A 15,351-nucleotide genomic window follows, 5' to 3' on the forward strand; every position below is an offset into this window, starting at 1 on the left:
TCACACAAGACAGTATTTGTCCAAAATATGTCAATCTGGCAATGCATTCACGACACAGACAAAAATTAGATTCTGCGTGTGTATAACCGCTGTACAGCATGAGATGACAGTGGTACACACAATGGCACACGCCAGCGCACTAAACTATAGTTGGGCTGACCCAACTGCAGCACGATACATGTACATAGGGTTGGGACTGTCCTAACTATTGGACCATCCCAGCTTGGAACCGATGCTGTAGTTGGGTGTAAAATCTTATATCTATTCCTCCTGCAGACATGACAGATAGGTACGAAATTCCCCTCTGCCCTAAAATCCGTCTAACTTGCTTAAAATGAACAGGTGCCCTGTTTAAATGTCTTGGTGTGAATTCTGAAGTGAAAAGGGGTTATTTGACACATACACGTACTCTGTGAGGTTAGCTTAAAATTTTGTCTCTCACACTTGTCTGAAATGGCACCAGGATATAACACGCTGTTGACTTACCTGTACATCTACGTGTACTTTCTATGCTGTAGCACTCGTACCAGACCAAACGTTTTGCGGGATCTTGGTGCTTCCAACCTTAATAGCTCAAACCAGCCCATTCTGTTCAATTTCTTTCACAGACGTCTCTTCCAGAGACTTTTTTCCTTTAAAGGCAGTTCCAGAGCGGAAAGGAGCAACCATGGCACAGCCGAGGAGCTATCCGAAGATAGTCCAGGATATCACCGGTACGAATACGTATTAATGCTGAGTTGCTCATGTTCACAGACGTCAATTGTTATGCGTTTGTTAGTGGTCTACCAAATGGTTCACTGTTTATACAGGTTCTTCCCTTCAAAAAAATCTTCGCAAACTTGAATTATAAGAAGCAATGTACTTCAATTCAAAGGTATTTATTTAAAACAGCAAAAGAAGGGTAGAAATGGTACAGTTTCACAAGCTAAGCCAAAATCTTGCTTGTAGATTGAAACTTACATTGTACATGTAGCCCCTTTCGGGAAAGGCAAACGAAACTGTTCCTGAAGTGCTTCACATGTCAATATGGTGCATGGGCACATGCATACATTTTCAATGTTTCACAGGGCATCCCCCAAGAGATAACACACAACCATTGATGCTTTCTATGAGGACATCTGATAAACGGTCAAATCTGAACAGTGTACAAGGTATACCCTGTGAATGTAAAACATTGAACTGTCCCTTTCTGCAGTTGGATACAAAACAAAGAAATGTGAGGATAACAGAATTTTTTAAAAATCTCTTATGTGTAAAGGTTATGTCAAAATCTGCAAAGATGTCAGTTAATCTGGGTAATCAAACAGGGTAAACAAACACTGTACAGTGTACCAGTACAGGTGCATGTTACTGATATACAGTTGACTGGATTGTGCATTCATCTTTACAAATCACTAAGAATCACCAATACTTATTGTGTGAACACTTATTGCACTCTCCCCTGTAGGTTGTGTCCAAGACTTGAAAAAAGACTACAACGACACCAAGCTACCAATTACTGATGATTCCCAGACATTGCATAAGTTTTGTGCGAAGCTGGAATACTTGCTCCAAATTGACATGAAAGGTGTGTTGGGTGTTTGATAGCATTCCACGTCTTCCTCTGTGTATCCTCCATGTACTTGCAGTGTCTTGATTTCAGTTTGAAAAGTGCAGAAAAGCTACATCAACCTTAACAGAAGGAGACAGGAATCGTGCACTGACAGGATGGATGTTATACTGAGACCTCAAGTGAAAGACGTCTTACCAAAGCAAACAAGACCAAATTTGATCACCCTTGGCCTGCAAACTGCTCTCAATAATTCCGAAAGGCAAAGGTTAAAAACAGCCCAAAGGGAGAACAAACATTAAACCTTGATACAAATTGTTTCTTTTTGGCACAACTTTAAAGTTACATGTATGAATGAATTTGTAATTTTGGACTGGTTAATTTGATATGTAGTTTTGGACTGATAATATGTATTTTTTGGCCGGTTAATGTAGTTTCGGACCAGTTATTAGATACATGTACCTGTAGTCTAAAGTCATGGTTGATGCAGAAACTGGTCATGTATGTACATGTACAGTGGACTCTTAAGCAAGAAAAATCTGCCTGCATTTTTTAATGATAAGATGAACGTTTTTACAGAATGTCGCCATCTCAGTTCCTGTATTATAGATCTGTGCCGCTTTGCTCTCATGATGCAGGTCGAACCAGCATTCTCGGTGGTCGTCGTGATTACTGGGATTACTTTTATAAATGCCTGAGCAAAGTCAAAGGGCTGAACGACGGATTGCGATTTGTGCGAGCAATGGCAGAGGTAAGCGTGAAAGAGAGTGGTTTGACCAGCTTCAACTTACATGTACTTTCATTGGCATCGATCACATAATCAGCTGTCACTTTACCCTCACTATGGAGTTCCTTTTGCTCTGTCATACGCATGCAGGTGAAATCTTCTCTGGGACGTGGTCGTGCTTTCATTCGTTACAGTCTGGTTCATCATCGCTTGGGTGACAGTGTACAGCAGTGCATCTCCAACGTGAAGGTTACCAGGTATAAGACTTTCACCCACTGTCCTTGGAAAGTTCCAGATTTGCTCATGCTTTTCTCAATATACAGTCAGAGTAGGCAACTATGCGATTCAAACTGGCCTGCTGAGACTTTTTTTTAGAAATCAACAAATTCTCATTCCAAAAGAAGGGTATATTTCAACAGAAATAGATGAGACCATTCCAAGTGTTGTTGAACCAAAAGTGTCATACCTATCAATAGGCTCTCGCAGCCAGTGTCAAACACCCATTTAGGTATATTTCTTGTGAAAGGCTTTTCTCCTATTGCTGTAAAATGCTCTTTAATGACCAAAGAGCCCATTGCTGTTTTTGCTTTCTTATTTCCATTGACTGATATGTATAGTGCATAAATGTAGCTGGGGGCAAAATACTCTGATCTTATTGCCGAGCAGTTTTCACAACAACTTTTATGGACAACAATTTGGCTTCTTCTTGCCTTTTTGTCTTTCTAGTGACTGGTACGGCCCAACTGCTGTTCTTCTCAACACCGTTCACAGCTCCACTGTCGTTAACGCTCTGTACGAACTCAATGATATCCAGTTTGACCTTTCACCCACTGGTTACGACCTGGACACTGCCTGGCCTACATTTGCCCGTAAAAGCATCGGTGCGGCCAATCTGTTTCTCTGGCAACCTCCGAGCAGGACGACAAGCACCAGCAGCATCAACTCACAGGTACACAGAGAGAACACAGGGAAGAATTTTCAAATGAAAGAACTTGCGTGATGAGAAGTATTGGGATTTGAAGCCCATCGAGTTGTTGGATTTGGACGGAAAAGAAAAACAAAAAAATGAACTTAGTACCACTTTATCAAATGTACAGATGTACGTGCGCATACGTTTCTTCCCCTGCCAGTGAACTTTTTTCTACACATTTGTAATATAAATAGAAATACAGTAAAACTATCGTCTAACCTCCACTATTTGTAGAAAGTTATGTTGAATGGTTCATGGCTTGGAAAATATGGATCTGTGCTCCACTTTGTGAAGGCTTTTCTTGTATTTTAGGAGTCACATGTATAATGTCGACTTTCCTCACCTCGCTCGTAAATATGCAAGTAATGAAGTGTTATGAGTCCAGTGCTGAGAATTTCATGAGGTCATGAAAATTTCATGTGGAGATCTGCATTACAGAGACATCCACTGGGCGCCAGTGCACAACATGGATGCATTTTCAACCAAAAAGAACTACTGCATGACTCTAATGCCCTTTTTTGTGGTGCAAGTGTGCGCCTTACATTGAGAAAAATCGTTCATGTCACATGATCTGCAGTCTCCAACCAGACTACGGGGATTTTTTCATATTTTGTATAATAGTTGGTGGTACGTTACAACAGGTTTTGTGGGCTTGTGATCCATTCCCACGTTGTACATATACCTGTACTTACATGTACATGAATCTAAGATTGTTAAACTGTGTGTACGATTCTGTGTTTTACAGCAAAGTGCAAGTGACTCATACCCCAACAGTCCCATGATCGAATCCAGACCCTCTTTTCTGGAAGACCAACTCACACGCCTGCAGAAGGAGTTTGAAGAATGTGAGCAGGTTAATCGGCAGCTGCGAGGACGAATCGACCAGCTGGAGCAGGACAATGAAGAGCTTCACCAGATGGCCCAGGAGACAGAGGAGCAAATGACCTGCTTCCGGAGCAAGTCGGAGAGGGAAACGGCAGAACTTCAGGATCAGGTCGAGATGCTGGAAGAAGGACTGAATGCAAAGGAAGAAGAATTGTTTGGACTTGAAAGCCAGTGGAAAGAGAAATTGCAAGAAGCTGAGAAGACAGCATCAGATTTGTATGCTCGCATCGAAGTGCTGAACAAGCAGCATGATAGTAGAGAAAAGATGCTGACAGAATCTGAGAGAGATCTCAGAGAAAAACTCCAACTAACTGAAAGCTCAGTGAGTGAGTTGAAGCAACAGGTAATTGCTTATGAAGCCGACTTAGCCGTGAGGACTGCATCTGAGACGAGTAATAAGGAAAAGGTCTCCGAACTGGAGGGCAAGCTTGCTGATGCTGAGAACAGAAATCTGGAGCTCATTACCAGGATGGATAGCATGGTTCAAAACAAAGACAAGACGGTCTCCAGCCACTTTGAATCGGCCAGCAGGGTCCATGAGCTCCTGACGAGGCTAGAAGGGGCAGAGACGGAGAAGCTTCAGCTTCAAGGCATCAGAGAGGAGCTGATCCGCAAATTAGAGCTCGTTGAAATGGAAAAAACATCTGAAAAAGAATCCAGTAGTCAGACTGTTACAAAAGAACAGTCCACAAACAAAAGTAAGGGTTCAACCGAGACACCAAACACAGAGCACTACTTACAACAGATAAAAGAACTTGAGACACTGAAACTTCAGCTGGCTTCCCATAATTCAGAACTTGCTAAAAAGGTTCACAATCTGGAAGCAGCCCTGCAGAACAGTGCAACCGAAAAAATTGTCGTTGAAAGACAGATGAATGAACTGAAGAAAACCGTGTCCAATTTGGAGGAAAGTGACTGTGTGATGAGGGAAGAAAAGGCAGACTTGCAAAGGCAAGTGTCACTTGTGGAAAAAGAAAGGGACGAGGCAGTCAGAAAGGCCACATTTCTTGAAGATGGAAACAAGAAAATTGCAGACTTAGAAAAGCAGCTGAGGAAAAGTCAACAAGAGGTGGATGCTTTGAAAATCCAAACTTCAAAACTGCGCAATTTAGAATCAACATTCCAACAGTTGCTAACAGACCTTGAAACTCAAGAACAGTCACGATCAGCTGAGCCATCAGCGGATTCACAAGTTCACTCTGAAGCTTACCAAACCTCTGCTTCTGACACCAGTGGATCAACAGAATTACGAGGGGATGGATCCCCGATTCATTCACTACAACTCCGAATCAACAGCATTCTGGCTGACAAAGCAACAGGGTTCAGTCAACTTCAGGGAGCTCACAGAGAAGTGGCTGACTTGAAGGCCCACAATGATGAATTAGTGAAGCAGCTGGGAACAATGAAAGAAAAGCAGCAACGACAAAGTCAAGAGGTCTGTGATCTTCGGGATACCGTCGCACGTCTTCAGGGTGAACTGGCTGATGCCGGCTTGAGGTCTGAATCTCAGAAGCAAGTATTAAATGGGAAAGACGCAGAACTGAAAAGCCTTGCCCAGCAGATGAGCTGCCTGCAGCAAAGAGTCTCAGATTTGAAGGATGGCGTTGTGCAAAAGTCACTGGAACTAGAGACCCATCAGCAGAAACTAGAGCAGGCCAATAACCAGCTGAAGTCTTTCAAAGTATCACTCGAAAAGGCCAGGACTGAGAAAGAAACTCTGAGCTCCAAGTTAAGTTCCACGGAGACCAGTTTTGAAGCCCTCAAGCATGAGCATGGGGGACTGCAAAGCAAGACGCAGGAACTGGAGACACATAGTCAGGAGATCCAAGAAGACCTGGAGAAGCAGAAGCAGGCAAAAACAGAGCTGGAGAGCATGCTGGAAGACACCAGGAGGTTGGTCGAGGAGAACGTCTCCCTGGAGCAAGTCTTTGAGGAGCGGAAGCAGAAAATGATCAAGGAGCATGAGGACAAAGTGGAGTTTCTGACCCACCAGTTCAACATGATCCAGGAGGAGACGGAGAAGGCCAACACTGAGAAATTCAGATTTCAGGAGGAGCACAAGGTGATGTTGGGAGAGGTCCAAGAGATGAGAGAGAAGTTGGAACTGATGGAGACCGAGAGGAACGAGATCAAGAAGACAAACGACACCTTGAACACGGAGATAGCTCGGGTGAATGAGGCGTCGCAGCTCGCCAACGTCCAGAAGGAGGAGACATCTCAGAAACTGGAGCAGCTGAGATCTGAGATGTTTGAAGCCCTGGAAGAAAACACAACGAGGATGCTGCGCCTCGAGAACGTGCTGCACGATACTCAGGAGGAGCGAGACCGAGCAAAATTGCGCCTCAGTGACCTAGAGACTGAACTGACGAAGGCGAGGGAAAAGCTCTCGCAGGCAGAGCAGAAGTAAGTGCAAATGATACCTTCTCTGTCGACTTTTCCTCTGTAAAACTTTGGCCATGCATGTACATGTATCTTCTCCACCACTTTTCTAGAGTGGCATTGGAAACCAGTGAGGCTCATGCACCATAAGAAATTATGTACATGTATGTACTGTACTTGTACAGTACAGATGTGGTACAGTGAACTCCATCAGTGCTTTTTGAACAAGTCTGCCAGATACATTGTAACTTGTGCTTGATAAATGCAGCATACAGAGGCAGGTGAAAGTCTCAAGTGTGCTGCGTGTACATTTTATGCAAGTACGGATTATATCTGGTTCAGTCACGATGTCTCGACATAAATATCATAATAACTTAAAGAGATAGGTGTGGTGTTGACTTAGGACGTGACTTCAACTTTGTATTGCATGTAACTAAATCATGATTTGGTTGAATCCGCCCTGATCTGCATCTTAGACTGGAGGAAAGCACCCAGCAGCTGACTAACCTAGAGTGTGTCAGGCAGCAAGAGGTATCGGCCCTCAAGTTCCAGCTGAGCTCCGAGGCCATGGAGTACCAGCAGGCCATTCAGGTGTGTTCTCCCCCCCCCCCCGTGTGTCATAACGAGTTGGGAGCAGCCTAGCCCAAGTATCAATGATTATCAGTGCTGTGATATGACTTGTAACCACTTTGTGCCGGAAGGCTGACAGGTTGAACTGCCACGTGCATTCCGACTCGCCTTTGACCGACGGTGTGTACATGCTTGTCCCCAATTTGCTTTGTATTCGCCAAGTCCGAGAAGTCTGTGGAGGCGGACTGTGAGATGAATTTTAACTCAACCGCTGTGCACGGTTTGGTGTGAGAGTACTGTAAATATCACTCAATGGGCTTGCCCCAGAGTGTTGAAAAATATAGGGTTGTGATAACAAATATCACACAAATATTGTTCAGATGCTGTAATGAGTCGGTATTTATACAGTCCACACATCAAAAAGAGTCAAACTCATCAATAGGGAAAGGCCTTTCACGACTGGAAAAGGCAGGTTGTAGAGTAAAAATTACAGATTCATTTCTTAATCTTCCATTTCTTTTAAAAATTAGGATGTGTATATTTGAATATTTTTTTCCCTGTAGATTTACGTTTGAAGATTTATAGCTTTGCCCAATGGTATAAAAAACAACCACCCTTCTTCCACTAGCCTCATACATATCTGTCTTTTTGTTGGATTTTTTTGTGTAGTTTTGTCCTTGACCTAGGGAAAGTAATACACTCCACAAAGGATTTAAGTGAGGGAAATACCGGAACTTAACGTTTCCGTGTTCCATCTACCAGGGTTACAAACATCAAGAGACAAATCTCCAAGGATTGCAAGATCGATGTAACGAGCAGGAAGAGATAGTGGAGAGTCTTCAGACCGAGCTAAACCTGGCCAGAGCCCAGCTTGAGCAGCAACAGAAGCAGGTACGGAAAGCAGAACGGCAAAGCAGAAAGAGACGGTATTTTCCCCCATCTGCTCCGAGCTGAAGTGCACCCTTGGCGATGAAAAAGAGACAGGCTGGTGGGAAGTTTTCCTCAACCGGCCATTGGGGGGGTGCACACTCAAAAAGATTTACACTCAACCAGGAACTGGTTGCATTTGCTCAACATATCCCTTGCCAAGTGTGCGTGAAGCCATGCACACACTTGATGTTTCCACCTAACGTCTGTCATTGCTGTGTCACAACACGCCCTCTGTTGTGTCCTGCTTGGAGGCAATTGACAGGTTTTGGGCCATTTCTAGATCTTTCTCAACCTCCCAGGTAGGCCAGGCAAGCTAGGTGCTCATGGAAACGTCTGATGTTGCCTGGACTGCACTCAACTTTCTTTTTTTGGGGGGGGGAGGGTTATCACTTGATTTTGCACTTTATTGACATAATGTACAAAGCACCACACTAAATCAGTTCTGCCTGACAAAATGGACAAGTTGATGGAACCCTAACCCTCCGACTCCTCAGGGAATGCCTCAGAAATTTCTGTGGAATGCTCCTGTACAAAACACTGGAAGTTCCCTTGAGGAATTCACAGTGTTCTCAATCAGAACAGGCTATGCCATAGTAAAATGTGCAAAGGCATTGGCCAAGTGCGGTTCCCAGACACGTTATTCCCAGAAGGAACAGTAGGTGTTTCCGAAGGAACAGCAGGTGTTCCCGATAAGAAAAGGTCGTTATCTCTTCTGGTTGGCATGTTCTGTGCTATACCCGCTTCTGAGATGATCCCTCACTACTGTCGACCTAACCTGCAGAATACTTAGACCCCAAGCCAATTTTTGAGTGAATTTATATCATGTTATCCAAATTTCAGTGTAAGGATGCACAGGAGTTGGCTACAGAGAAGCAACGTGAGAGTTCCGCCCTGCAAGAAGCTATTCAACAGGTGAATGGATTCACTGTTAAATTTTGCAGGATTCTATACCAGGTACTCGCGACCTGGGTCAAGGTTTTTCTTATCCTTATTAGGTGGATTTCTGTTCAAATTTTGTGAGATATGTAGGTTTTGATTATTTTTTTAACCGCTTGTGAAATTTACAGTATTGTCATCAGACAAGTGCTTAAGTGCAAAAACTTTGCTGAAAAAGTGCAGCAGATAAACACAGCTTACCTTTGCAAAGCATGTACAAGTCTCTCGTTTGAGGCAACTCTCCAACTATGCTGATGTCAGTTTGGAACTTATGTTCAGAGAATGGTTCGGAGGTTTCAGTTTTGACTGATTGGTGTCTCATTTTTTTCATTGCAGATGTCCAAAACACTGGAAGAGCTACAAGTGCAGAATCTGAATTCTGAAGTGAGTTGAAAACTTCTTGTTAATTGCGTTTACTGCTAACTGTTCATTCCTGCATAACCTGCCTGCGTTAGCCCCAGTACTGCCTGTTACTTCCTTTCCTGCCTTAAATTGCTCACGAGATTTATCCTGAGTTTAATCAATTTGTCAGGGCTAAACTAACATACACAAGTGCTAGCCGATGAAGAAAGTTTGCAGAGTCTTGGAATTTGTACTTGTATTGCACTGTGTTGTATGAGCAGAAGTACCCCCTCATTGGTTGAAAAGGAGCCACGTTGGTAGGGAGTGTTCATTTTATTGGTAGCAATTTAACCTGAACCCTAACAGTCCTCAATCGTCCAACAGGTGAAGGATTGAGGACTGTTAGGGTTAATGCTTGTATTCTATATTCGTTCGTGAACCAGCAAAGTGCAGTTCCACCAAAGGAGCCTCCATTGCTTGGAAAATTCTGCCCTCTCTTGGTCTAGCTCAGGGCTCATGTAGAGCTAGGTTTATAACGGGTGATGCAGGGTAAGCAGTCTGGAGACGTGGACTGGCAATTTCCGAGTAACAAAGTTGCATTCCAAATTTTATGTGTCCTCCACGTCATCAACTTTTTTTAACCTTGTTTTACAGGAGGAGCTCACACAGTTAAGGGTCGAAAGACAAGGCAAGCAGACATCGCTTGAAAGCAAGGTGGTGGAATTAGAGAATGACAATGTTGAACTCAAGAAACAGATCATCAAGCTTATCAAGTAAGGAGACACAAAGTCCGGTGGCGGGGGGGAGGTAGAGTAATGCAGCCCCCTAAGAACCCATCCGTCCCATCACCAATCTTTTTGGAACTCAGCCCGTGTGTAAAGACATCCATTATTAGTGAAGACATCTACTCTGAGTACATCTGTGAAGTTTCAATTCATTGAGACTGAAGGGGAGTGTTTCGGTTCACGCTCTCACAGGTGCATTGAGCACGTCTTTGGGAAATAGGCATTTTACAAGAATAGTACATCCAGTTTTCCTGAAATTGGTGTCAAAATTACTGTGAGATGGTGGAAAAACTTCTAAAGGCTCAGCTTGGCACAAAAATCATCAGAGAGGATGTAATGGCAAAAACGGATATTCTGCTCAGGGTTTTTGGGCTCCAAACATATTTACACTTTGGAAACATCTAAACCTCATAGGGAAAAGTTCTATTTGGATTTCTTAAGTTGGCTGCAACTTTTTGGTAAAAAGCTTTGCGTGTAATTCTCCTTGTATTTTGTTAAATTTTCAGAGATAAGGACACTCTGTGGCAGTGGACAGATAAGCTGGATTACCAACGCAAGATGAAAGCCTCCGAGAGGTGGATTGATGATAGCAAGGTATTTTGAAGTGACTTAGCAGTTTGCCTGATTTCCTGGCCAGAGAGTCTGTGTCATGTTGCTAGTGAAAACGGAGGAGCCTCACTTATCACTGAAATGCTAGGAACTTTCAGCTGGGGAAAGCACCATTAAACAGCAGTCTGAATTTGGACCACCATTTTTAACTAGGCATGTGACAGTGAAGAATACACCGTGTTTTACAGAGTAACATAAAATAAGCAGACTTTTTCCAAGATATGTAGATGAATGCCAAATTCTTGCAAATATTTAAACATTAAACTACATGTATGTGCACTAAGTTTTAAACAAAAGGCGCAGTTTTCTGGTTTTCAAGCATGTTTTATATTCTATATCTCTTCTGTTCATCTCCGAACACTAGGTCACTCAATGCATGCAGTGTCATGTTGAGTTTTCTCTGATTGTCAGACGTCACCATTGCCGTCTGTGTGGTCGTATATTCTGCACCAAGTGTGCCAATTGCTACGTGTCTGCTGCACACAGTCGGTAGGTCTAGTTCCGATGTCCCCTATGAACCTTTCCCATGAAAAATGCAAATAAGGCAGACGCATGCACATAATCCATTACTACCGCTAATAGGCAAAGTTGCTTAAATCAGTGACGTAACAGTACAAATCTCTGTGTGCGCGCAACTGTTAGCACATACACGCCATTCCTGTAGTTGTGTGATACGAGTGCTAAGCTTAAAAAAACACAAGGAATTGTTAATTTCCAACCACAGAACACTGGCAATTTCACTTCGTTTTGAGAAAAGCGAGGAAAATGTGCTGAACTATCGGACAAGAGCCGTGATGCCGTGTTGGTTGACTTTCAACCTGCCAAGTTAAGGTTACAGCAATTCTCCTACACTGCCGACAGTCTTGATGGCTGGGCTTGACAACCAGTGGTAGTAGCTCGCGTGCACCTGTCTAATTTGCATATTTCATGGAAAAGCTCCGTTACTGTGCATAGTGCCACGCTACTTGCTAAATCCAGTTTAGACCAGTTAATGAGTGGGGTTTCACACAGAGGTCTTTTAATTCTGTAACGTAGGCTGTCTGCAAATTCATCACAAACCTCTTCAAATGAATACCCTTAGGCTAAGCAAATATCAGCAAGACGCATGTATTGTGCTTTGCAGAGGGCACTGGTAACTGTAGATTTATCATTTGGCATCACAAAGCAGGCTTTGTTTGCAGATATAAGAAAATCAAAATTTTTTTGCGAAATTTTTGCCACCAAAACTAAGAACCCAACCAGGAAGTGGGTCCTTCAAACCTTTTTGTTGCTAACTAGTAGATTGTCTGCATTGAATAATTTCTTCCAGGGACCTTGTACAGCTAATAGGACTTTTGTAACAAATTTGAATTGTTTTCAGATTTTTTTAAAGAGAAATTACAAACCAGTTTTCCTATTCTACCTAGAAATACTTACATTGTGATGATAGTTACATGTAACTCCAATTTTGTCGGATACATTTTAAAGTTTAATCAAGTTTATTAAATTTATTCAAAGTCACAGCACAAATCAGGTTGGAAGTAAAAGGGTCTAAACAAGGACAAAGGAAATCTCTCTCGAAGGTCAGTTTAATACCTTTTGTCAAGACTTGATGTGGGTTGACTTGTATGAGATGGACTCCACCACAGCACTGCTGCACATACGTGTACGCGTGCCTCAACAGGAATTGTAACATGCATCCTCTCTGCACATTTGCTATGTCCTTTCCAGCAAGAAATCTCGTGTCTGCGAGCAGTGCTTTGTTATTCACCAACAAGCGAATGAGCCCGACCAAGTGCCGCCCTCCACCTCGATCTCGCTGGACAGCGACGACGAAACGGAGCGAGAGACCCTGGCCCGCAGCCGGTCCTTCATCGGCTCCAGCAGCCCGCTCAGCGAAGGACGGCAGTCCGTACCGACGACCGAGGCTTCGTCTTCGCTAGAAGGTGCTGCCCCGGGGAGGGCGTCTCCAGAACAGCAGGGATCGGCAGGGGGGCAAGCTGGCGATTCCACTGCTGAAGGGAAGACTTTGCAAGATGCTGATCAGAAACTGAAACAGAGAGGCTGGAAAGGTGAAACCAGTCTGGTCACTGGAAGTGAATCCAGGTAAAGGAATCAAATCAAGCTTAGTTTTTAGTGAAAATAAATGTACGTTTACTTCAACTCGATTCATTATTTTGTTTATGTGCATTTTTCACCTTCTAATTTTTTAAATTGAACCATATCCAAGGCTTATTGCTAAACACCGTACTTGTCAACCTTTTACTTGGGTTAACTTTTTTTTGGATTTCCCCTTTGTCTTTGATTATCGGCCTTTTTTTACTCAAAAGAAAACAAAAAAACCAGATCCACTCTGTCTGAAATAGTTGGAAAATAGTGGAAATCTTTCAGAGATACGTGACCAACAATCAAAGACCCTTTAGGTGTCATGTGTTCAATGTTATACACACACATGCGTCACTCGGTTAGATGCAAGGTGGAAAAAGTTACACCGAACAGAGGGTCACTGTGTCCAGATGTTATCTGAGAAAACTCAGCTGACAGCTATTGGTTCAATGAATCACTCCATTGTGGAATCTCTAGTCTTTGAGTTTGAGAAACATTACACTAGTGAATGGTGTGTGTATGGATCACTTTCTTCTATGTACACTCTTTTATGTCACTTGAAAACCTTCCCTATAAAGGTTTTTCGCGGTCAGTCTCATTGCAATTGTTACAACATGCCAGCTAACATTTTTCTTAACCATACCATTGCTACTCCTGGTTTTAACTTGATTTGTTTCCAACATATTTCTCACATTTAAGTCACTAGCACTTGTGAATTTAACTTAATTGTTATGCTTAATTTCTGATGTTTTAAACGTATTTGAAGGGTTGTAGCCTAGTTTCAAACAAATTAATTAAGCTGGGGTTTTTTTGCAGCTAAAACAAAAAATCAAAACTAATCTGCATTCTCATTGATTATTTCATGAGTAAATTGTTTGGGGAAAAATGACTGGCAGAAACATGTCTGTGGAGTGAAACTCACTCTCTAGGGTAAACGTTCCATCTTCATCTTTCAAGCAATTCAGACACTTCAAGCTTGCTGTGATTCCAGGAAACAGCCTTCCAAATGTTGCCAGATTCGATTCGGATTTCCAAATAGAACTAGCTTGAAAATGTTCTTGTGTGAGATACGCTTGCCTTACTTGTTTGTCTACTGTGCAATATATGCAAGGACGAGAAAGACAACACACTACAAATAGCTTGATCACTTGAAAGTAAATTAATGTACCACGTTTTTCTGGGTTAACCTTTAACCAGAATTGTCATTGTGTTTGCAACACATTGAGAACAACTAGTTGTCAGTGAAATGACCCTCGTTTGTCTTGGGTACCACTCTGTAGAAATCTTGTTACTTCATCAACTGCGGGGTACGGTTACTTTGTTAGATGTTGAGAAACCTGTGAAATGGTATGTAACCTGTCCTAACCCCCTTATGCCAGTGGTGTACAGTTTAGTAGATGTCATTGATAATTCCCGGAAGATCCCTTGAAGGAATTAGTTCAGAAAGTGTAGGGTGAATATCCTTGAAACAAATTGGAAGGATTAAATTCACAGTAAGGTGGTACTTCAGTGAGAAGTAAAGTGGTACTTCAGTGAGAAGTAAAGTGGTACTTCAGTGAGAAGTAAAGTGGTACTTCAGTGAGAAGTAAAGTGGTACTTCAGTGAGAAGTAAAATGGTACTTCCGTGCGAATTTAAGGAATAAGATGTTCAGAGTGATGGTTTCCAGTTATTATCCACATACATGTACGTGTATGTGTGCACGCTGAAAGTCACGCTTCATTCACCTGGTCAGCTATTACTCAGAAACTGAACCACCCGAGAACCCCGTGATCGTGCTGGACAGCCCGCTGCCGTCGCGTCGTTCTCTCCAATCCAGTAGCGACAGGGACGAGCCCGACTTTGACCTCATCAGCGAGGAAGAGATCAGCGCAGTGAGGAATTCCAGCTCGTCCCCGCTGGACAGCCCCGTCGTTGGGCTTAGAAGTCCGCGCCTCGCGGAGAAAAGGTGGGCAGATGAGATGTGGTTGAGGGTTAGGGCAGAGTAGAGTAGATGGGGACGCACCAGTCGATGTAGATATGCACCAGTCGATGTAGATATGCACCAGTAGATGTAGATAGGCACCAGTAGATGTAGATAGGCACCAGTCGATGTAGATATGCACCAGTAGATGTAGATAGGCACCAGTAGATGTAGATAGGCACCAGTCGATGTAGATATGCACCAGTAGATGTAGATAGGCACCAGTAGATGTAGATATGCACCAGTAGATGTAGATATGCACCAGTCGATGTAGATATGCACCAGTCGATGTAGATATGCACCAGTAGATGTAGATATGCACCAGTAGATGTAGATAGGCACCAGTCGATGTAGATAGGCACCAGTAGATGTAGATAGGCACCAGTAGATGTAGATAGGCACCAGTCGATGTAGATAGGCACCAGTCGATGTAGATATGCACCAGTCGATGTAGATAGGCACCAGTAGATGTAGATATGCACCAGTAGATGTAGATATGCACCAGTCGATGTAGATAGGCACCAGTAGATGTAGATATGCACCAGTAGATGTAGATATGCACCAGTAGATGTAGATAGGCACCAGTCGATGTAGATAGGCACCAGTCGATGTAGATAGGCACC

The 15,351-nt window shown here is 43.1% G+C and overlaps 1 protein-coding gene across 3 annotated transcripts in view; it reads left to right on the forward strand.

Annotated features, from left to right (window-relative positions):
* fyco1 (FYVE and coiled-coil domain autophagy adaptor 1) overlaps window positions 1–15,351 on the forward strand; it is a 28,205-nt gene that overhangs the window by 1,880 nt on the left and 10,974 nt on the right. The window contains exons 1-16 of one of the 3 annotated variants that reach the window (XM_087140112.1): window positions 343–417; window positions 609–713; window positions 1,448–1,567; window positions 2,188–2,300; window positions 2,427–2,533; window positions 3,003–3,225; window positions 3,992–6,534; window positions 6,987–7,101; window positions 7,843–7,971; window positions 8,851–8,922; window positions 9,283–9,330; window positions 9,943–10,061; window positions 10,580–10,667; window positions 11,047–11,171; window positions 12,393–12,767; window positions 14,501–14,713. In XM_087140112.1, coding sequence (XP_086996238.1) covers window positions 668–713; window positions 1,448–1,567; window positions 2,188–2,300; window positions 2,427–2,533; window positions 3,003–3,225; window positions 3,992–6,534; window positions 6,987–7,101; window positions 7,843–7,971; window positions 8,851–8,922; window positions 9,283–9,330; window positions 9,943–10,061; window positions 10,580–10,667; window positions 11,047–11,171; window positions 12,393–12,767; window positions 14,501–14,713 — 4,436 coding nt within the window. In that variant the 5' untranslated portion in view covers window positions 343–417; window positions 609–667. Of the gene's footprint in view, window positions 1–342; window positions 418–608; window positions 714–1,447; window positions 1,568–2,187; window positions 2,301–2,426; window positions 2,534–3,002; window positions 3,226–3,991; window positions 6,535–6,986; window positions 7,102–7,842; window positions 7,972–8,850; window positions 8,923–9,282; window positions 9,331–9,942; window positions 10,062–10,579; window positions 10,668–11,046; window positions 11,172–12,392; window positions 12,768–14,500; window positions 14,714–15,351 lie in introns of those variants that run through there. The other 2 variants (XM_022228905.2, XM_087140113.1) reach the window with 2 other exon arrangements.

The sequence above is a fragment of the Acanthaster planci genome, linkage group LG08, assembly GCF_054643075.1.
Source record: "Acanthaster planci isolate LZ-2023a linkage group LG08, COTS_SCS, whole genome shotgun sequence".
Taxonomy (NCBI): domain Eukaryota; kingdom Metazoa; phylum Echinodermata; class Asteroidea; order Valvatida; family Acanthasteridae; genus Acanthaster; species Acanthaster planci.